This window comes from Pinus tabuliformis, chromosome 1_2, assembly GCF_031772625.1.
Source record: "Pinus tabuliformis cultivar Carrire ecotype Pingquan chromosome 1_2, CPIR1, whole genome shotgun sequence".
Lineage (NCBI taxonomy): Eukaryota > Viridiplantae > Streptophyta > Pinopsida > Pinales > Pinaceae > Pinus > Pinus tabuliformis.
Window position 1 is genome coordinate 361124686 of NC_142298.1, and position 25070 is coordinate 361149755.

Sequence of the window (25070 nt, forward strand, 5' to 3'; positions counted from 1 at the left end):
ACAGCTAAAAAAAATATAGCAGAGCTAACACTGACTCCTTTTGGAGATGAGATCCTCCCTGCGAGGTCTCAAGAACCCGCTGACCAATGCCTTTCCAGCTGAAAACAAATTAGCCAAAATTCTTAGTGTTCCATTGGGCATGGGGTCTACTGCACCTATACTAAAAACACAATATTTACAACCCTTAAGGCCAAAGACCTCAAACAACATAAACTTTCAAAAACCGCCCATTAACTAGGCCATCAAAACCTGCTTCTCCCCCCATAATTTTCAGTATGAAGGTGTTGTTCCCTTATACCTGTGAAATGATGAAAAGCCCTGTCTAGAAAGCATCAAATTTCCCATGATTGCCTTTCTTTTCCTTTAGTGCATCCCATTTTAAAACCAAGTCACCAATCTGGAAATTATCTGTTTTTGCCTTTTTGTCAAAAGCTTCCTTGATCTTTTTTTGATGTGCTGCAGCTTTTTCAACCAACTATTCTCTAATATGATGTATTTCCGCTAGATCAATGATCCTCTTTGCCATTTCTTCTTCCTCATCCTGCTCTTCTTGAAGGAATTTTGCCACAAGGAGAGTTAATTGAATTGGGAATACAGCTTCAGTGTCATATACCAGCTTGAAAGGAGAATTGCCTGTGGATTTTTTGATGGTCACTCTGTCAGCCCACAGTACATACTTGAGCTTTGAATCCCAATTCTTTCTATTGTCCTCTAACAGTTTTTTAATTATCCTGATCAGACTTTTATTAGAGGATTCTGCTAGACCATTTCCCTGTGGGTAATATGAGGTGGAATGAACAAGTTTAACACCCATTGAATCACACACTTCCACCAGTTCTTTTGCCCTGAAGACTGTTGCATTATCTGTTATTAGTTTCTATGGACAACCAAATCTAGTAAAGATGTTCTCTGTCAAAAACTTCATCACCACACTATGATCAGCGTTCCTTGTAGGGACTGCTTCAATCCACTTTATGAAATAATCAGTGGCCACTAATATCCACCTATGCTGGCCACTGGAATGAGGATTGATTTCTCCAATAAAATCCAAGCCCCACTGCTGAAAAGGTCCTTTGGCAATTATTGGTTTTAGGGGCAGGGACTTCAATTGTTGTTTTCCTTCAAACCTTTGGCACCTGTCACAAGATTTAACAAAAGCAAACACGTCAGAAAATAATGTGGGACAATAGTACCCAACTCTAAGAATTTTGTGGGCTGTAGTTTTCCAATAATGGTGCCCTCCACACATGCTGTTATGAAACTGCTGCATCACTTCTTTTGATTGTTCTTTGTCTAGGCACCTTACAAATATTCCAGATGGATCCCTCCAATAGAGCAGATTTTGATTAATGCAATATTTTGCTACTCTAAGTTTTAAAGTTCTAGCTTGACTGTGAGTAAATCCCGAAGGGATCTCTAGCTTCAGCAAGAAATTAATTATTTCAGCATATCAGTTACAAGAAGCTAGATTCTAGGCCACAGACTGTTTTTTCTCTGTTTCAACTATTTTTTCCTCTTCTGCCTGACCAGCTTTTGCATTTGCATATAGGAAATCAATGTCCAAAGACCTGCAATTTTCTTCAGCCAATAACTTGGCAAGCCCCTGACCTCTGACCAGCTTGGTGGGCTTCAAATCTATATTAAATTCTATCATTTTTGCAATCCACTTTTCCCTTCTTCCATCAGCATTAGGTTGTGTTAGGACATCTTTTATTGCCGCAGAGAGTACATATGCAATTATTTTTGAATGCAAGATATAAACTCTAAAAGCCTTCAAGGATTTAATAAGAGCATATTCCTGTTTTTCTATGATATCATACCTTAGTTCAACATCCCTCAAGTTCTTGCTGAAAAATACTACTAGATGTTCTGAACCTTCTTCATCTTGCTGCAGTAAAACTGCTGCAATGGTGTCTTCAGAGGCAAAAGAAAATATGTGGAACTCCTTGCTGTAATCTGGACTTATTAATGTGGGAGCTTCCATAATAGCTTTTTTAATGGAATCAAATGATTTTCTTGCTGCTTCAGTCCATCTTACCTCTGCTCCTTTCTTCAACATGGAGGTAACATGCTTCACTAGTTCTGCAAAATTTGGAATAAACCTCCTGACAAAATTTATTTTACCCAAAACAGACTGAACATCCTTTTTTGATCTTGGGACAGACAAAGTCTGTATGGCTTTTACTCGTTCTGGATCAATCTGAACACCTGCAGCAGACACAATATGTCCCAACAGCTTGCCTTCCTGTAAAGCAAATTGTGATTTTTTGGGATTGACTGAAATTCCAAACCTTCTGCACTTCAAGAACACCTTTTTCAAATGCTGCAAATGACTTTGATGGCTGCTGGAGTAAACTGTTATATCATCAAGGTAGATAAGCAAAAATTTGTCCTTCTCTCCCAAAAATGCTATATCCATAGCTCTTTGAAAGGTGGCTCCAACATTCATCAATCCAAATGGCATTTTCACATACATAAAAGTGCCCCAAGGAGTGGTAAATGCAGTCTTTTTTTTATCATCTGGGTGCACAACAATCTGATTAAAGCCTAAAAATCCATCCAAAAATGACATCACTTTGGCTCCTGAGACCTTTTGCAACAAGTGCTCCATCTTTGGTAAAGGATAGTTGTCTTTCTTGGAGCATTTGTTTAGATTTCTTAAATCAACACACGGTCTGATTTCACCACTTTTCTTCCTCGCCACCACTAGATTGGCTACCCATTTTGAATATCTGAGAGGAACAATGATCTTGGCAGCCAACAATTTTTTAATTTCTTTCTCAATCAGAGGAAGAAGCATGGGATTTATTGGTCTCAGCTTCTGTTTGAAAGGAACGGTGTCTTTCTCCAGAGGGATTTTATGTTGAATTATGTTCTTGTCATATGTTTTCAGATCACTATACTCCCAGGCAAACACATCAGCAAATTGCCTCATTAAATTGCAGTACTCGGCACTTTGATCAGCAGACAAATGAGTTGACAAATTCACATACCTAGGCTGACCTGGACTTCCTATATTATGCTTACAAACTGCAGATTGCTCTTCTTTTTGGGCAGCCTTGTAAGGCACATCATTTTGGTCAAACAGTCTTTCAAGAGGAATTAGACCCTTAGGAATATGGTTACTAGGAAGCTGGACTATGCTGTCTTTACCAATCTTATTTCTAAGCTGGGACTGGGGTTTTTCTTCCAAGGCATCGTTCTCTTGGTCAATTTGCATTTTTGAAAACTCATCAATGACTTGAAGGAACCTATTTAACTCATCATCATCTTCAAAAACTTTCCAATGGTGGACATTGTCAGGCAAGGAAGGTTTGTATTTCATTTGGACTTCATAGACTAGTCTGGGAGGGATGTGAGGTATAAATAGACTAGAAGAGACAGAAAGGGAATCAGCAAGCTGATTTTGGGCTCTAGGAATATATGAAATACATAAATAATCAAAAAAGTCTCTGATTCTCCATACCTCATCTCTATATGCTTTTAGCCTTGGGTGCTTTGCTTGAAATGTTTTATTCACTTGCTGGATAATCAAATCAGCATCTCCAAATACCTTTATACTCTTGATTCCTCTGTCTTTTGCTGCATTAAGGCCCAACAGCAAAGCCTCATACTCTGCTATGTTATTTGTGACTTGAAAAACCAGCTTAAAAGACAGCTGAATGCTTTCTTGTTGTGGAGATACTAGCAACACCCCTGCTCCTGCAGCTTCCCTGGAACATGCTCCATCAAAGAATAACTCCCAAATCTGACTTCCTTGCTCTTTCTCGACCTGAACAATTGGTTTCCTGAGCTGCATTTCGGCCTTCTGAGATTCTTCTATTTGGAGAATACATGCTCCAAAATCAGTGTCCACTACATATATTGGATGATTTGTAGGATTCTTCTCATCATTGATAATGTATGCCAACTGTGCTTCTCTGTACAATCTCCTGCTTTCTCCTCCAAACACTAGGACAGTGGCATAAGATAAATCATTCTGTAATGTCCCACCTAGTCTCTTAATCCAACCTCTGGACAGCAGCATGCCAAACTTGGGAGGGACATCTGCTACCACAATATCCATCATCATGCTCTTCATGGGCAGCTGAGTTAAGGTAATGGCCAGATCCTTAATCAATCCAAGACATTTCACCCTCCTTGAATCAAAAGAAAATAAATCATGATAGGGCTAAGTTACCGGAAACTCCTGAAGACTTTTCCGGAAACGCGGATCCCCGTTTCTGATACATAAATGGATACGATTCTTGTCCGAAACGCTGTAAAAACGTTTTTGTGCCGTTTCAAAAAATCAGAAACTTTAGATTTGGAATTGGATACGTTTCCAAGGGATTTAAATTTTTTTGGATCCGTTTCCGGTAAAACGGATCCACGAAAATTGTGATCAGAATCCACCCTTAAAATGTTAAAAAGCTTGAAAATTTGCATAGCCATAAATAAATAATAAAAATGAAGAAATCAGATTTGCAAATAAACTCACTATAAACAGAGTCTCATAAAATCTTTTCTAAATATTTAGAAACAACGACACTCCATATATTTATCAAAAATTCTTACTAAGAAAAAGATAGATGTTCAAAAATGCAAATAAAGGGGTTTGATGAATGTATTCGTAAAGAGATTTATTTGAGTGATTAATTTTCATTTTGGTTAAGGTTTTGTTAATTGTCATTGATTTTGCTTTTGATTTCATAAATCCCTCCAATATAACAAATCTTCTCTAGCCAATCTTGTGCCTGCATATAGTCACGAGACCAAGCTGACATTGAGAAGATTGAAATGTTCAGATAGGTATTGATGGAATATCCCAATGATCCCATGGGCCTTTTAATTGTCATGCAAGGAAGATAGATATCATCTGCCATGCATGACACGTTCTTTGAAGGAGTTGGACCCGAAAGCACAAAGGTTGTTGCATTTCTGATTACATTATTAATGATGATGATAATATGTTGAATGTTATAATAATCACTAATGATGATGACAATGTTTATGCTGAATTGATGATGATGATTTGTTTATGTTGAATTCATGACGATGACTATGCATTTTTAGATATAGATTCTAGATTCTAAAAGATGAATGGTAATATGATATGATATATATATATATATATATATATATATATATATGCATGTCGTTTCCTTGCCGTATCGTATCCTCATATTTTGAAAATTTGTCGTATCCGTTTCAAACCCCGTATCCGTATCCGTTCCCGTATCTGTTTTAGTGCAACTTAGTGATAGGGTCTAGTGATATCAAGCACTAACTCTTCCATGACAGCTTTAGGCATCAAATTGTGGCTAGCACCCGTGTCTAGTAGGCAATTGTGGAGGATTTTATCATGAATGGTCAATGAGACATAAAAAGATGGAGAATTATTATCAGCAGGTTCAATCATGGGGCTGAGCACAATGGCAGGTTTATCATCTTGCACATTAACAGAGTCAGTGGAGGTTTGTTTGATTTCTAGCTCAAGAGCTTCAAAGATAGGCTTCCTAAATACTTCACTCTTCACCAACTTAACCAGAGGCACAGATATTTTCAGTTTTTGGACCTCTGACTCAAAGCTGAAAGAAGAAGATGATTTATTGCAACTTTTTACCTCTTGAACTGGAGCTTTGAGGATGACTGGATCAGCTGTTGGTCTTCTCTACTTGATATTCTGTGGTTTTGTTTGGGCAACAGCTCTCTGTGCAGGGTTTTCTTTGACATTCTTTGCATTTGATTTTAGGTTATATCTCTGTTGTTGTTCACCAGATTGTAGAACAACTCCTCTGTCCCATTCTTGATTGTTTTTCTCTTGCAATAAATATTGTTCATACTTCGCCAATGTCAAAAGTGCAGCGCTACCTTTATCTTCCATGCAGTGAATTTCATCCTCATCTTCTTCAAATTGTTCCTCTTCCATAACTACATTTTGGAAAGGAGCCTTTATTTTCTATTCCTCTTTTGTTTCTTCACCCCTCTGCATAATTTGTAACTACTCATTTGCTCTTTTGAATGGATTCTGATTTCTTGGAGCAAATGTGTTTTGCTGCCTTGTTTTTCCTGAATTCTGCTCAACCTCCAGCTTAAATACCTTAGCAGCCAATGACTCTATCATTTTAGTCATTTTATCAAATTTGGGGTCAGAAGATGATGCAGAAGAAGTAGATGCATGATTTCTCTGCCTCCTTCTGTCAGCTTGACCTTTTAGTTTCTCTGCAGCCATGATATTAGATTCTACTTCTAAGGCTGCATCATGCATGTCTGCCAAGGTAGCACATCTTCTTTCTCTCAATAACAGGCAGAAATCAGAGTCAAAAGCATTGGCATAAATGAGTTTGGCAGAGGTAGGAGTAGGCTTTACCTTAACTGGTATCTTACTATACATTCGATTGAATCTTTTATTAAAATCAGGCAAATATTCACCATTTTCCCTCTTCAGATTACCAAACTCAGTATGATAATACAGCAAGTCCTTTTTATCTCTCCATTGCTTCAAAAACGCATCATCTAATGCTTCAATATCTGCTATTGATCTCTGGGGTAATTCTCTAAACCACTTCCTAGCCTCTCCATCAAGGCTCTGGACAAAAACTCTCATCCACACATCATTTTCACTTATATCTAAATTATCAACATAACTGTTAAAGGCTTCTAGGTGTTCTTCTGTTGTTACTCCCTCTGCACCAGTGAATTTAGGCATGTATTTCTGATATTCTCCCACAGGAATAGGATTTAAAGGCACAGTCAACACCAATGGTCCATATCTGGCAGCTACAATTCTTTCTATCCTCGTACGTGCTTGCTGTCCTGCCATGATTGGGTTATTGGGAAGAATACTAGCAGCTTGAATGGTAGGGAGTAATGTGATGGATGGCTGAGATAAAGGGATGTTTTGAACTGAATGGGAAGCTTTCTTTGGACTGAGATTCAAAGGGGAACTAACTGCACAAGGGGCTGAACTAATCTCTGAAGGTTTTTCCTTATTAGCAGTGCTATGCTCTAAATCTTCAAAGTGCAAATCTTCAGCAATAACTTTATCTTTCAGAGATGAATTAGATTTCTTAGGCTTACCTGATCCTGATGCCCCTTTCTGTGATGCTTTCTTCGATTTGATAGTCCTCTCAGGGTCAAGCAATGATTCAGCTGGAGATTTCTGAGGATTTCTCCGAGTGTGTCTCACAAACTAAGCCAGAACTTCAATGTGGAGTCGCCAAAGGATGGTCTTCCTGTTGAGTCCTGAAACTACATATCTCCTACACATTTTCCCAGACTTTTTCCCCTCACCTGGACCTCATAAGCTATCAAAATCATTACATATTGATTTTAAAAGAGCATTTAAGTGGTTTTCTAACTATGATTTTATGTTTGCTGTTTAAATTAGATTTTGTTCATTAACTGCGGAATGCAGCGACTTTCTGCAGTTGATTCAACTTTCCGCAGTTGTTTTTGTTAAACTCCAGGTTGCAGGTGTCATAAGGCAAAACAGGACACGTGGGCAGATCAGGAATGACCTGGACATGGATCAGGTCCTATTGGTTCAGCCGGATTCATTAAGGAAAGTCGTGGTCAACGGTGGTCAAGCGGTGGTCAAACAGAGGAGTCCTACAGCAACAAGACTTCGTTTTCAAACACGTGAAGGATTCGTGGTCGTTCCTAGATCCCTAGGGTCATGTTGACAGCTGTAGACTGCCCCACGATGCAAATCCAACAGCCACTTTTGATAGATTGAATAATCTCGGCAACCATTATGCTAAATTCATGGACGCTGTCTTTTACGTGTCCTCTGTTGACGTAGTTTCACAGGAAAACAGTTATGAAGCTTTTGTTATAAATAACGCATTTCCAAACGCATAGAGTTAGTCTTTTGTTGATGTAATTTTGTTGTTAAGTCTACTGTGCCGTGACACTAATCCCACTGTGGTAACGAGAGGATTCTTCCTCTGTTTTGAATTATAAAGAAGACTCTGTTTTTATATGACTGCGTGAGCATAATTTTGGACTAATAGCCTGTTGACCAAGGCCGTGCAGAGGGCCCCTACACGCTGAGGTTTCGTTTTCCTTATTGCTGTAAAGTTTTATGCATTGTTTCTTTATTTTCATTGCACATATTTCATAGTTATCCACCTGTGTATATTTCATTTGTTATGGTATTAACATTTCATTCCTGTACATGATCTTTCAAGCTTTGTATATTGTTAACACTGATCAGTGTGTGTATGTTTCAGGATAGAGTAGGCCTGGGCATTTTCATACAATTTTCGCAATAATTAGTGACATGGAATTAGCCTCTCTGCTGACTTTGCTTTTCTTAGTTTTTTTAATTCCAGTTCTGTTTTGTTGATTTCAGTCTTATTCACTTGCTTTGTTAGTTAGTTTAGATATCAACTTGCTCATATCATTGACGTTATCTCCAAAAGCCATAGCTTAGACTACCTGGCGAGGTATTGGACTATGAATGATGTGATTTGATTTTAGTTTTACTTTTCTGCAATTAGACATCAACTTGCTCATATCATTGACGTTATCTCCGAAAGCCATAGCTTAGACTACATGGCGAGGTATCGGACTATGAATGATGTGATTTGATTTTAGTTTTACTTTTCTGCAATTAGACATCAACTTGCTCATATCATTGACGTTATCTCTGAAAGCCATAGCTTAGACTACCTGGCGAGGTATCGGACTATGAATGATGTGATTTGATTTTAGTTTTACTTTTCTGCAATTAGATATCAACTTGCTCATATCATTGACGTTATCTCCGAAAGCCATAGCTTAGACTACCTGGCGAGGTATCGGACTATGAATGATGTGATTTGATTTTAGTTTTACTTTTCTGCAATTAGACATCAACTTGCTCATATCATTGACGTTATCTCCGAAAGCCATAGCTTAGACTACCTGGCGAGGTATCGGACTATGAATGATGTGAATTGATTTTACTTTTACTAGATCACAATTTTTTATTTGTTTGAGTGTAGTAGCTTAATTCATTTTTCTGTATTTAGAAAGCAGCAAAGATAATGGTTTCATGATCAGTAGTTCATTATTTGCTTGATTTTAATAGCAGCACATTTTTATTCTTGTTCAAGTATTAATTTCACCACTAGTATGTTCTAAGACCCTCTGAAGTGTTAAGTTCTGCAAATCATTATAAAAGACATAATTGCCTTAAAATCTATAACCATACTTGCCTTCTAGAGTATTCTTAAAACTTAGGGGTAGGATTTCCATTCATATTAGGAGACAAACGAAGATAAAAACCCCCAAAACAAAATAAAAATTGAAAACGACGAAAAGTTAAGAAAGGGGTTGTCCTGCACATATAGTGCGCCACACTTCATCAGTCTACGACTCCCGGATTGATAATTAATGTAGCGATTTAGGACATACTAAATTGACTAAACACTTCCTCCAATGGAGTCGCTAGACAGATGATTACAACCAGAAACTGTGTTCAAACCTTGTCTGTCATCAAAGCTTGAAGCTGTGTCATTCTCCCAGGGAAGGTGAGCTTCAATTCTCCTCTCCCAGGCAATGGCGCCAATTAATGTTATCACCCCAAGAAACTCTCCTAGGTTGTATATCAAAGAGGCTCAGGAACATTACAAACTCAACAAAAAGTTGGATAAATTGGTGGATGAATGAAACAAATGCTGCATATTCAAGCCAGAGAACCACTCCTACTATGCTTAACCCCAGACATGGGTGAACACCCCCAAACTACAAGGCTTGTAACCACCAATTACTCACAGTTTTAGAGACAATGTGATGATGGAGAACACTGATCACACCAGCAGATGCACAGGACCCTGTGATGGCCAGCTGCAACCAGTTTAAAGGTTTGTAAATTTGTTTTGTAATATACAGACAGGATGATAGCTCTCCGACATTAAAACAACAGAAACCTGCAAACAAATTCAATGATGCATGCTAAATCCTAACACAGAGGTGGGATGACAACCCCTCTAATGCTAAAAATTAATAGTACATGAAATAATGCAAAACAGGCACAACCTGGAACAAAGAAGAAGAAGTGGAAAGTGAGCAATCAACAACAAAAGAAGCTTGTATTAGCTGGAAATGAAGACCAGAAGCTGCAAGTCTCATAATAGTTACAGTCTCCAGAAGTTGAAGTTTACACCAAAATTACATTCATCAACCTGATTACATCGTTTTTTTGGGTATATATAGAATTTGTTTACAAAATTACTCTGTTAGGCTATGCGTGGAGGTGTCTTAATTGGCCACCAACCGCATTTACAGTTAGATATGGGTCTTCTGCTACAATCTGAATGTTTTAATGAACAAAATGGCTCTTTCTGTACTTTGATGTACTCTTGAACAGGTAAAATATGATTTGAATGCATTTCCATAATTGTTGCAGTCCTTTATCTGCTCAAGGTGGTACTTTCTCGTCCTTGACCGTGCTGTTCTTTAACTGTGGTAGCTGAGAAATTTATGCACTGAAAACTGGATTATGGCTTTATTTCTCCTTTGCGTGCACGGAACATGCTATGGGCGCGGACAATATGGAGGAGGATCCACCATTGGATGGCATGAATCCACGGCGAGAAGCGCTTCATAATGACTATCGGGAGGAAGCAGGAAGAATAAATATGAGCCGTTGGATGAAACGATTAGACGGCTGAGATTTGTTGATAGGGGAGATCAGGCGATAGGCGGATGGAGAAATGAGGGCCATCGGATCGCGGGCGGACAGATCCGACGGCGATCGGGTGTGAAAAACACACGGACGATAACAGGCGAATGTGGGCCGTCGGATCGCGGTCGGGCAGATCCGACGGTGATCGGGCGGCAGAAGAAAACTATGGTTAATAGGCGGGGGAAACGGTACGATGACGGGAAGTGGTTTCCCCGCACCACTTTCGTGCTGCGACGGTTTATGTTCAGGGGAAGCGCGATGCAATAAAAATGAGCCGCATGTCTGATGTGATGGGTGGGAAACCACTTTCCCTGGGAGCTAACAGGCGCGCAGGTAACGGGAGAGGGACGAGCGACTGTCGTCCGATCGTGAAGGAGGAAGATCGGACGGCTGGGAAGAAAAGCACATGTTTTGTGGTTGATGTGACAGAGAAAGCCGCGGGACAGGGATTTTGCTGAAGAGTATGGTTATATGGGTAAAGACTTAGTGCCGAGGGGCTAGATGGAAGAGGGTTTATAGGTTTTAGGGAGGAACAAACAGAGGTAGCGGGAGTTAAACAAAATAGGTTTATGCCAAATTTTGGAGCAAACAGGGATGATAGGGGTTACGGAGGATAAATGAATATGAAGGGGAATTGAGGAATCAGACTGATACATGCCTCCTTTTAGTACAGAATACACTGTCGAGCTGTCCTTTGAACATAAACAGCTAAAAAAAATATAGCATAGCTAACAGGGACGACTCCCTTGAAGGAGATCGAGGAAGGAATTTGGAGCATTTGACATGGTCTTTCACCCAACTTGAGGATGAGTCCTACTTCTTGGAGCTCTTCTTATTGGAGATTTGTACATGTGGCATGGTCACAAATATTGTATGTATTGTTTGACGTCTCCACTTTAGTTGGTAGATATTAGTTGTCTATGCATTCCTAGGATAGATCTAGGGTTTCAACATGGATATTATTATTTTATGGCTAAGGAGGTTTGAACCTAAAACTCTAGATAATAGAGACTCCTTCCACATGTAATGGCTGTTGAAAGTGCTCATAAGTTTAGGGACCTATTGCTAGATATTTCTTGAAGGCTTTGGGAAATATATGGGTGCATTCTTATTCCTTTGAGGTGATTTTCTTTGGAGCTTTATTGTTGTTATGATGGTGTTGATTTTATACATGACAAGACTTATTTCATGAAGCCATAGTGGAGAGTGTATCTACCACAATGGAAGCAAATTAGGTTTGTGTTGAAGAATGTAACTAGTGTTCGTCTTCATAATTGTATTTGAGTCTTGATGTAATGTATTTGTCAAAAGAAAGAAAAAGAAATTTTATTATTAAAGAAAATGACTTATTTAAGCATGGGTTGCATGCTTGGATCATTTGTGTTTAGGTCAAAACCTCTTTTGAAGGCTTCTAGGGTTTATGTCAAGTATCCTTGTCCATGTCATAATGTAAAAGACCCTTCTTGGGCTTCATTTGTCAAGAAAGAAATTTATTTTAATGTAAAATAGGTCAATTAGGCCTCCTCCACCAAGTCGGCCTCAAACTAGACAAGTCGGCCTAACTGAGGGGCAAAATCTCCTATATAAAGGCAACAACTCGACCTCATTTGGAGCACTCACTCAACAAGTTCAATATGTAGTTGTTGTGGGCAGTAAAAAGTGTGAAATTCAAGGAAGAAGGTGGAAAGGGCTAGTGAAGGAGAAGGAGGTCTCTATCGAGCACAAGAAGTCAAAATTCTCTCTCTCTTACACGTGTGAAGTTGTTGAGTTGTTGGAAGGGCCGAAGTTACAGTAATATAGTTGGGCTGAAATTTTGGATCTGCTAGGGGTTGAAATTCTGGGTTGTTGTTGGGCTGAAGCTGCTAAACAAAAAGAGAATACAAAAGTTTGTTGAATCGTACTGGAAGGCTAACTTGGTGGAGGAGGAAGGTCTTTAGGTCTAGGGTCTTGGTCTATCTCAACTTGAATTTACTAGTGAAAGAGTTTGACTAGGTTTTCCCCTATAGAGGGGTTTTAGCCCTGGCAGAGTGTCTACATCTGGTGCTTTGATCTTCGTGTTTTTGCTTTTGATAATTTCTTGATGAAACAAAGATAAAAAAAATTAATAAGAACTCCAAGATATTACAAGTAATTATCAACATAAAAAAACATTTTTGCCTTTCTGATTTTCTAACATGGTTTTAGAGATAAGGTGAAAAAGAAGAAAAAGGCAGGTTGAAGATCTATTGAAAAGAGAGATATAAGAAAAAGGTTTTCAAAAAAAGTCACAAGGAGTAGGAGATAGCAATATGACAAACTCAATGAAGGGAGAAAACAAGCTAGAAGGAGCCTCCAACTACAGGGCATGGAAAAAGAGGATAGATCTCATCCTCGCTAAGCATAAAGTTTTGGACCTTGTTCAAGGAAAAGTCAAGAATCCTACAAATGAAGTAGAGAAAGAGAAGTTTAGAGAAACCGAAATATTGGCCATGAATCTAATAGTAGATGGAATAAAGGATAACCTTATTCCATACATATCCAACATTGACTCCGCTCAAGAAACGTATGAGGCTCTCTCCAAATTATTCACCATCAAGAGCATTGGTCGAATAGCAAGCCTAAAAATGAACTAAGGACAATAAATATGAAAAGAGACGATATTGTATCATCCTACTTTGTTCCAGAATAAGAGACGAACTCCAAGCAATAGATGAAGTTGTACCAGAAATGTGAAAATTTCTATACTCAAGGAACCCCTACTGCAGCAAAACGGAATTTACTTCTCCTACTTGATTTTAATATACATTATCAAGTTATTTTCTAAAAAATATTGAAGTAAATTACTTCTGCAGCCTACACCAATTTAATTTGATTACGTGAAACAAGAAACTGAGCAAATAACAAGATACATAGGACACTGTTGTTTTTGGACAAAATAGTCCTTGGAAAAACCCAATGCGGGAAAACCGGTGCAGCAGCTCTGAGAGTTTTATATTATTAAGCAGTAGTTCTGAATACAATGTTGGATGCTCTCCCGACAATCCAGTTACAAAGAAAAATATAATGGCAGAAAACTGAGTGAGATTACCTCACTTCACCCGAGAGTTTCCGGTTGATCCGACAGCAGAACTGGAAAACCCCCAATTATCTCTACGCTGGCCTTGTGTCAACCCTGGGCTGTCTCTTCTGCGTCTTGGAGCTTCTGCGTCAACCTCTCCTGGCTGTTCTAGCAGCTCCCCAACAGTGCTGGATTTCTACGTGAAGTCAGCTTCCCTTCTGCGCTAGCTCTTCTGGGTCCGCGTCAAGCCTGCGTGGGCCCAAACTAGCCTAGCGTCAGTCCCTCTAGGTGTTGCACTACCTCCACTAGTGGCTCTCTGCCTCTCTGCCCAGTATTCCCAAACTATCCCTGCCCCTCTGCTGCAAAATGATCACTTAGTTCGAATTTCTCAGCTTCCAAGCCCCAAAAATTTCGAACTCTAGATCAATTCGTTCTCTCGGTGTGTTCCTGAATGAACCCCAAGCCTCCTTCTTATACTTTTCTCGTTGAGACTTCAACGACCGAGATTAAGTCTCTAATCAACAGCTAAGATTAAAAACTTGACTTGATCCGCTTTCTAGAACATTCTCACCCATATTTTGATTAATACCCATTAATACTTTAATTTTCCTAAGTTTAGACTTAGGAACCCCATTAAAAATATTAATTATTTTAATAAAATACAATCTGGGTGGAATTTCACCAAACGGTTTCTGGGTTCTTTATAACTCATGTGCCTTAGCCTCTCCACCAATTTTCATGGCTAGAGCACAACATCCGATGCTACCAAAAACTAACGAGAAAAAGAGCTCGTAATTGCTACTCTTCTAGGACTACCAAATATTGGAGTGCTTTTGCATCAGGAATTAGCAGTTGGAAGGATACTCCAATATTTGAACAAATGTAGAATGCACGCAGTCAAGAAGAAGCCTGAATATCATTAGTAAATAACAAGAAGGAGGATGAATAAGAAAACACCTCTAATGCCTATTTTGCTTATCATAAGAAGAAGGGAACCTTCAAGAAGTACAAAGAACCAAAGAAGAAAGTTGACCTATCCAAGGTTGAATGCTACAACTATCATAAGATGGGTCATTACAAAAATCAATGTCTTGAGAATACAAGGAATAATAAGAGAGATAGGGAACAAGCAAATATTACCGATGGAATTGCACCTACAAAGAACAAGACTGAAAAATCGGAAGTCAAAGACTTATACTACTAAGTCTTCTCTCACATATCCTTCTTAGTCTTCTATTCTAAGTTTTGTATTTTTTTCCTTTATTTCTAGAGTTCGTAGGGCTAACATGTCTTGTTAAAACATTTTTGAATCATTTTGATAAGTTGTAGGTATCCCTCAGAAAGATTGAATTAAGAGGGAGCCTTCACCAACCAAAAGATAAGTATATTGTTCTTTGTTTTATCTTTCATGTTTGATTTCCTCCCCATATTGAGATTTGCTTGTATTGTATGCTAATAAGTAATAACCTTTACTTTATATTTTACTTGGTAGGAAATATTGTAGAATACGTAAAGGTTATGGAGGAGACTTGAAGCATAGAAGAGGTTATGTTGCAAAGGAAGCCCTCCAAGATTTGATGACCTACAAGGTTTTTTAAAAAACAACTCAAGGTATGTCTTAAACTAAAAGTTTTGTTACAAGGTTCTCTTCATAGAAAAGGTATGTTCATTCTCTTTTGAAATTTGCTTTACATTACTGACATCGTTATGTTTAGGGTTTTGAATCTTAAAGATTCTTGTTAGGTTGATTAATCATTAGATTGAATCTACCCTTGTTATACTATCATTTTGATCATTCTTGTGAAACCCTAACCTCTAAGTGTTCACTATAAAACCCTAGCCTCTTGTTTCTAAGTAATTTCCAACATGAAACCCTAGTCTACTTAGGGTTGTTGATGAAATCTAGAAATCCTATTCTTTTGATGTTTAGGGTTTTGGTATTGTTATGATAGAAACCCTAGTTCTTTAGGGTTTGCTGTTAATGTCTAAGTTATATATTGAAATCCTAGATCTTTAGGGTTTGTGAATTAGGTTTTATGAAAACCTTTGTAATAGTTATAGTAAAATCTTAGGAATAAAGCCCTAGGTGTATGTTCATATGTTTGATCGAAACCCTAACCTGGTGGAAATTGATATATATCTAACTTTGATATATTGATGTTTGTGTCTTGGGTTTACCTAATTGATATTAATGTGAAATGTTATTGCATCCTAGATATGTATATGTGAGTATGTTGACTTACTGATTCAGTTTGTAAAATCTAGGGTTTGTAACAAAACCCTAGTAGAAATTGATATTCTAGGATATGATGATATTGTTTTCAATATGATTTAGTTTTGATGATAAAATCTAGGGTTTGCAACAAACCCTAGTAGAATCTGACATGCAAATGCATATTGTTGAAACCTTAGATGTATAATACTATGATTGGATTGTTATTGAATTGCTGAGATCTAAGACTCTGTGTCTCGTAGATGGAGTTTAGGGTTTATGACAAAACCTTAGCAATATATTGAAGTATAGTATGTAAAATGTGACCCTTGTTGATTATGAACCTAACTAGGTTTAGATATTTGATGTCTAGAGTTTGATGCTTCCCTTGTAATGACATGATAAACATATTATAGTTGTCATGCTTCTATATATTTGTATTTGGTTGTACTTGTTATTGAAGATTTGCAGGTACATAATCTTCAAGATATGCATAAGTTGAAGATGATAATGATGAGCATGATGAAGGAAGCTATAAGAATGAAGATGATCAAGATGACCTTGATGCTATAAGGAAGAAAAAATGAAGTTTCTCTGATATGAAGTTGTTGATCTCCCAAAGTTGAGAGGGAGCCTGGATAGAATAAAGGATATATCTCTCCAGTTGAGAGGGAGGGCATCTTATGACAATCATAGTGAATACCTTGAAGTAAGAATGAAACTCAATGAATGAAAGTAATACAAGATGAATGCTTGTAATTCATGAAGTTATAAACAAAAGATTTGAGAAGTACTGACACTATATTTGGCGTTGTTGAAGAAATGGAAAAAGGAAAAACTTTCAATAAGATTGAAAAGAATTAAGAAAAGTCTTTTGATAGAAATCACATAAGAGAATCTTTTGGCCGATGCGTTTCGAACCAACAAGTGTGGTTCATCATCAAAACGAGATGAAGAGGCAGACCATGCAAAAGGCTTAAATACATAGCAATGTATAGACCATAATTTCAAGTAACGGCTATATTTGAACAATAATATTTAGATTATGATATTAATTTATTAATACATTAAAAACAAATATTATTAAATAACGGCTATATTAAATAGCTAGTATTTGAAAAATAATATTTAAATTGTGATATTAATTTATTAAAAACAAATATTAATAAGTAACGGCTAGTTTTTGAAAAATAATATTTAAATTAATTTATTAAAATCAAATATTATTAAAAAATTCTATTAATGGGAAATAATCGGGAAAAAAATAAAAAATAAAATAACAAGAATCAAAAAATCAAAGTCAAACTTCAAAAGAGGGAAGTCAAAAATTATAAAAATAAGTCAAGACCCTAATCAAGACAAGATAATTTAATAAATAAAAATAATTAATGGAAATAAAATAAAAATAAATAATGGAAAATAAATAAAACAAAACAAAAATATACACAAGGCAAAATAAATATATATAAATAAATTATATATATATATATATATATACTCAAAGAAAAGTAATCAATAAATAAAACAGGGTCAACAATAAAATATGGTTTGAGGGCCATTAAACAAATAACAAAAATACTAAAAGGAGTTAAAAATGAATAGGATGATAAAATACTTAAGAAAACACGAAGGATCAAGAATATAAACTCTAATGAAGAATAAATCAACAAAAAATACTATAAAAAGGACACCAATACCTACACAGATAAATAAACAAACAAAATTAGCAACATCAGAATGATTGAGGACCCCGAAGGTTTGTGTTTACTTGCATATATACATTTGAAAGTTTAGTATTGATTGGAGTTTTGATTGTGCAGGATATCTCCATAAAATATTGAATGTTTGAAGCATGTTTGGATTGGTGGATATATCTGATTTAGTTGATTAGGAGAGATGAAGCATCTTATGGTAAGATGTTTGGGAGGACATCTGGCCAGCCTATATGTTGATGTCTAGATCCCGAAGTAGAGAGGGTGGCATTGATCATGGAGCTCTGACCTTGGATACACACCTAGATCCCTAAGTTGGTGGTAGAGCTTAAAAGCCTGAAGGTACCTATAGTGGCTAAAGCTTGAGTCCATCTTAGTCCCACCTGATTAGAGTACCTTGGTCAAGTATCTAATTTGTAGCACTGCATGTGTTGTGACTCTTCATAGAGCATATCATTTTGAAATCTTCCATGTACCTTTGTATATATGTAATTATGAATACCTCCCTAGCTAAGAGGGATTATTGAAGAATGTAACTAGTGTCAGTTTTCATAACTGTATTTGAATCTTGATGTAATGTATTTGTCAAAAAAAAGAAAAAGAAATTTTATTATTAAAGAAATTGACTTATTAAAAAAAGGGTTTCATGCTTGGGTCAATTTTTTTTAGGTCAAAGCCTCCTTTGAAGGCTTCTAGCATTTATGGCAAGCATCCTTGTCCATGTCATAATGTAAAAGACCCTTCTTGGGCTTTATTTGTCAAGAAAGAAATTTATTTTAATGTAAAATAGGTCAATTAGGCCTCCTCCACCAAGTTGGCCTCAAACTGGACAAGTCGGCCTAACTGAGGGGAAAAATATCCTATATAAAGGCAACAACTCAACCTCATTTGGAGCACTCACTCATCAAGTTCGATCTGCAGTTGTTGGGGGCAGTAAAAAGTGCGAAATTCAAGGAAGAAGGTGGAAAGGGCTAGCGAAGGAGAAGGAGGTCTCTATCAAGCACAAGAAGTTGAAATTCTCTCTCTCTTTCTCTCTCTCTCACACACACATATGTGAAGTTGTTGAGTTGCTGGAAGGGCTGAAGTTACAGTAATATAGTTGGGCCGAAATTTTGGATTTGTTGGGGGCCGAAATTCTAGATTGTGTTGGGTTGAAGCTGCTGGACAAAAAGAGACTACTGAAGTTTGTTGAATCGTATTGGAAGGCTGACTTGGTGGAGGAGGAAGGTCTTTGGGTCTAAGGTCTTGGTCTATCTCAACTTGAATTTTCTAGTGAAAGAATTTGACTGGTCTTTCTCCTATAGAGGGGTTTTAGCCCCGGCAGAGTGCCTACATCTGGTGTCTTTGATCTTCGTGTTTTTACTTTTGATAATTTCTTGATGAAACAAAGATAAAAGAAGAACGTAAGAAAGCTAATAAGAACTCCAAGATATCATAAGTAATTATCAACATAAGAAAATCTTTCTACCTTTCTGATTTTCTAACAATTTGAACTTTCCTCTCTAATTGCTTTGTTGTTTTGTGGATGGGAGTAATATTATTGCATCTATCATCTTAGGAGTTGTTGCATAGTTTGATTCCATAGTAAAGCTCACCCTTGAAATAGGCTTGAAGGAGTACCTCCTTCATAACCCTCCCACTATAATTTTCTACACTAATTTACAGCCACTTTAGGACTGCTGTAGCATTCATTTTAGAGCTCAGTTTGACCATAAAGAATTGTTAAAACAACCCTCTAAGTCTGTCCTATTAACCCCTTTTTCCAAATCTGGATTCCAGGCACTTGTCATCCCTTTCAACCACCTTAAAATATAAAAATTTCATATTATTTTCTGTTTTGCAAGTCCAGAAATTACAACTGAAACAATTAGTAATGAAATTTTCCAAGTGTACGAAGCCTTTTTATTTCATCATCTTTTACTAGACTTACTGTATGTTTTCATAAATCTGGAATTTATTGCTACAATTTCACTAGAAACCAGATTTATCATAAGCCCTAGACATTCATTCCACTCCTTATACCTTGCTAGACTTAGTTTGCTTAGGGAATCAGCCCTTGTGTTGGAGAAGAGATGGCCTAAAGAGAGGGAAAGAACTATTGAGGTGGCAATGGGTGGTCCTTCTAAGTTTCCCTTATAGTATCAATTGGTGATGGGGACTTTTACACCTTAAGTGAAAACTTGGGAGGTAATAGGGGGCACCCTGCTCATGGTGCATGACATACTAGTCCAATAGTTCATCAGTGCTCACAAGTGAGCTGCTTCCATCTCCACTTTAAGCATCTATACCTAGATCTACAAAAGCATGTGGAAACAAATTAGAGAACTTTCATGCCAGGTAAATCTTGTGTTGAGTTTGTGTTGTGTGCTGGTGGAAAGACATTCATTTCTAGTTTTTTAGAGATGATATAAGATGTCAACTCTAAACTAATTCCAATCAATGTGAAAATCAATAGTTCGGGGGAGGGAATCTCCTAACAAAGTGACCTTGTAAGTAATTTTGGTAGGGAGCAAGGAAAGGCAAAACTTATATGCCCACTCCCAAGTTAATTCAACATATTTACAAAATCATAATAGATGGTTTGACATTTCATTCTTTCAAGACAATGGGCATTTGGGATGTACAACTCCCAAAGACTGAAAGTGTATCCCTATGTGTAGACCTCCATGTAGAAAGGACCAAACAAAACAAGTTTTTGTAGACTCAAGATGCTACTTCCATATAGATTTTAATCATGCAACCAGGTCCTCCTTAGACTTATTTTCCCCAAAATTTGTTGAGTTTGGCCTCCATAATAGGTTTCTTCAACAACCACTTATATCCACATGAAGACCTATACTTCACAAATCTTTCCTTTGGTTCCATCTCCAATCTCTCCAACACACTCAAACCCTTCCTCTGGTTCCATCTCCAATCTCTCCACCACCCTCTAGGCTCTGGGAGGTTTAGCTTCAGAAATAGGTTATCAAGGATCAATTCCTAAACATTTTCAAGGATGTTCTTCTACAAATTTCCAAGCTTCTTCCAACCCTTACAATCTCTAAATTTTCCATGAAAGATGTCTCCAAGAACTCCAATGCCTCCTAGAGCCCCCGAAGTGTAGACCAATTGGTGACAGGAAATACTGTTAAGGAACTCCTTGAGTAAAGGTTGCAGGTTCAAACCCTAATTTACCCATGTCCATGTAGGGGTAGTCGTGGGCACCTAGTGGTGATAGTGGTAACGGTTGCAATTGACCCTGTCACGCAAGTACGAGCTTGACCTAGTCGTCAATTTTTCTAGTTACAAAGAAAAAGAACTTCAATTCCTTTTCTTAACAACACCTAGGTTGAAAAACAAGGGCCTTGGATATTTACCAATTGGATCTATTGCAGATGGTATAGCTATTTTCTATTCTTAAATCAAACAGGTATTTTTTTTCCTGAGATGGGTTTATTTTGTTTCAAGTTGTGGTTACAACTAGTCTAGATCCATCTTAAATTTATATCTATTAAGCATCGAGAGAGATCGAGTTTGAAGTTAATATGGGTACTCTTGGATTCCATAATAGATTTCGTCAAGCTTTAAAATAGGCTTCATCATAACAAATACCATGGACAAATATCATGGACCATGCAATACCATGACCTTGTAATACCATGCGTTCATACTTATCTTAACTAGTCTATATCTTAAACATTTAATTTTAATTTAATTTTAATTTTAATAATTGGGCCTAGAGGTGCTCTCCAACCAAGTATAGTAGAAATGTTGTAATGTAATTTTTAACATTTTGACTAAGTCAACTTACATATAAATTAATTAATTAATTAAATTAAAAGATTGATGTAACCAAATGTAAACATTTTAACTAGATGAAAATAAAAATAAAAATAACAAAATAAAAGTAACCCTGTAAAAATAAAATAAAATAAAAATAAAAATGACCAATGGTATTGAGAATCCATGGTATTGACCCATGGTATTCATGTGAACTGTAGGCTATTTAAAAGGGGAAATTAAACCAGCCTAGATCCATTTTAATTCCTGATCTTTCAAACCCCGAGAGGGATCAATTCTGTTGACATGCAAACCTCTTTTAGAATGAAAAGAGATTTGATCCCTATAGACACTAGTTAGATCTGAAATTAAATAAATCTATGTTGGTTTAACCAAGTCAACATAATATTACATTACAAAATCAACATAACATTACATTACATAATCACAGAGTTGTAGAACTCCTCTCAGCTCAATTGTTCGAAAGTTACACCGAAACTGTTCTAAACTAAGGTCTGCATATTTGGACTTGGACTGTGTTCTGTCAAGCTGCATTTTAAGTGCTAATTCCCGACCCCTACTTTCAGTTACTAATCTAATTTCAATTAATGAAATACAAGTAGTGTAGAACGATATTACCTTATTGCTCAAGACCGCGGTCACATTATCCGAGCTAAATAGCTACCTACTGCTTACACATTGTAACCATTTTTAATGCTCTGGGTATGCTTATGATTTGGGGCTGCTCCAACTCATCTATGGCACAATTGTGTCCATGGTTAATACAATACTGAGAAAAATAACATTTCCAAAATACCTATTCCGGGGATTAACATATTATCATCAACACGCTTGCTCATCCCATACACAATAAGATGGATCTACGTTAAAATCTGTATCTTGCCCTGACCTTTAATTTTAAAATAAAACATACAATATGGTAAGCTTACAATATTTGCATATGCAGCAAAAAGGAATTATCAGTTTCGTAATCGACAATCGATTGAAAAAAACGATAAGCCTTTCAAACGACAACGGAAAGAAGCAAAGAAGCATACCAACTGTCGCCATAGTAACAATAGCAACATAGAGAGATGTTATGTATCTTTTCCACAGGTCAATTTCACGAAAGTTATGATAGCTGAAATCACCCAATGTCAAGCTGCCAATCCACGTATGGTGTTCCTCCGATGGCGGAAGGGTTGTTGCAAGGTAATACAAAATGCATGCTGCTGTGTGAGTGTAGTAGAGCTCCACTGTTATGAGCTTACATATTCTTGTGAACAGATAATTGATGCGGGTGTCTTTTTCCAATTTCTTAAAAAACTGTGTGATCTTCAGCGTACGAATCAGTCGAAGCCATAGCAGATATCTCACTGTTTCTCTTTTCCCCGTTGCCTAATTCACACATCAAAGATACGGCTTTCACTGGATATACGTGTGGCAGAAAGGATGCAAATATCATGAAAACCAGGTACGAGTTTCCTTGTGAGAGGTAACTATTATTATGCTTTCACTGGATATACGTGTGGCAAAAAGATGGAAATATCATGAAAACCAGGTACGAGCTTCCTTGTGAGAGGTAACAATTATTATGAAAAACACGTACGAACTTCCTTCAAATTGTTAAAGAAGAATAAGTGCTGTCACGTTCGGGTGTCATGGCAATGGTAGATAATTGATGCAATATTTCAAAATGAGTCAATCAATGATGTTGTTGAGTATGTCTCACATCAAGACAGTGTTACTTATTGATATTATTTATTAATATTAATAATATTAAACAAAATTATTATTTAACGTTTAAATAATTGGTTATAATTAAATTTGGTTAATTTTATATTTATTATATTTAACAATAATTGATTTTATTTATTTATTATTTTCAATATTATATTTAATTATAGTTGATTATTATTGTCAACTTTAATCAACAATTGAACATAATGGAGTTTTATAAATTCTATGTTTACTATATTTAACAATAATCAATCTTATTGGCTCATTGTTGTCTCTAATACCATATTCAATTATACTCAGTCATGATTGACCAAAGTCAAACATTGTCAACCTTAAAGATCATGCTTGACAAGATTTTAAAATGTTTAATAATAATAATATTAATAAAGTTGACTAATAATAATAATAATAATATTAAGGTTGACTAAATTCACATATTGTCAACCTTAGTTGACTAAGGTCATTAGTCACAATCAATATTTAAAAATGTTTAATAATAATAATAAATTTCACCAATATTATTTTTATTTTTAAAGTTACCAAAATCCAACATTGTAAATGTTAGTCAATTAAGGTCAAACATTATCAAGCTTAGTAATCAATTTAATATGAGTCAATTTTTAAAATTTTCAATAATAATAATATTAATAAAATTGAATCATAATAATAAGGAGGAAGAGTAGTAGTAGTAGTATATTATTATTATTATTATTATTATTAGTTTATCATGATTAAAATTTGTCAACATTATTAATATTATTATATGATTATTATTAATAGTTGTCCATAATCAAATTTGGTCAACTCTATGTTTACCATAGTTAGTAATACTTGCTTTTGTTCATTAATAGTCATTTTCAGTCAATGTAATTCTATCATATTGAATTATAAATAACTCTGATTGATCAAAGTCAATTAAGGTCAACCTTATCAACCAAGGTCAACCATGGTCAAGGTTTTAAAATGTTTGATAAAAATAATGTTTAATAATTCAATAAAATTAAAACTAATAGTAATAATAAACTTGACATCATTATTATTTTTATAATATCACTTAACATATTATTAAAGGTTTACTATGATCAAATTTAGTTAACCTTATATCAATATTATTATTGGGTTGACCAAATCTATTCACAAGTCATAATAATAATAATAATAATATTAGGATTTGTGATTAAAATTATTATTTAATAATAGTATTAAGGTTTGTGAATAAGATTTAATATTTAATCATTTTTTATAATAATAATATTTATAAAGTTAAAATAATAATAAGAAAGAGGAGGAGGGGGTTGACTATTATTATTATTAATTTACTATTATTTAATTAGTCAAATCTATGTTTATCATAGCTAATAATAATTATTCTTATTCATTTACAGTTATCTTTAACTAGACCATATTCAAATATAGTCTACTACGGTTAACCAAAGTCAACAAGATTAACCTTAATTAATAATAGTGAAGATTTAAAAATATTTAATAATAATAATAATAACAATAAAATTGACTATTAATAACAATAATAATAATAATAATATTAAGGTTTACTATCTTTATATTATTATTATTATATGACTGAATATGTTATTAATAATATTATTATTATTATTATTATGAGCTTAATAGGAGTAGTATTAATATTAATTAATTTTATTAATAATTAAAGTTCAATATTTAATAATAATATTAGGATATATGAATAAGGATTAATATTTAATAATAATATTAGGGTTTTTGAATAAATAATAATAATAATAATGAGGTTGACTATATAAGGTGAGTATAGTTAGTTATGGTCATCATGTTTTAGTATGGTTGACATGATCATAGTCAATTATGGTGATATTTAAAACATGATTACCATAGTCAACTATTATAGCTTGTAGATGACTATGGTCAACCATCATCAACCATAGTTGACTATGTTCATAATAGTTGACAATAGTC

At 35.6% G+C, this 25070-nt stretch overlaps 1 protein-coding gene across 1 annotated transcript in view; it reads right to left on the reverse strand.

The window, feature by feature from the left end:
- Window positions 1-25070, reverse strand: part of LOC149205866 (potassium channel KOR2-like) — a 352983-nt gene that overhangs the window by 247993 nt on the left and 79920 nt on the right. The window contains exon 5 of the mRNA XM_089395197.1: window positions 22436-22775. Coding sequence (XP_089251323.1) covers window positions 22436-22775 — 340 coding nt within the window. The remainder of the gene's footprint in view (window positions 1-22435; window positions 22776-25070) is intronic.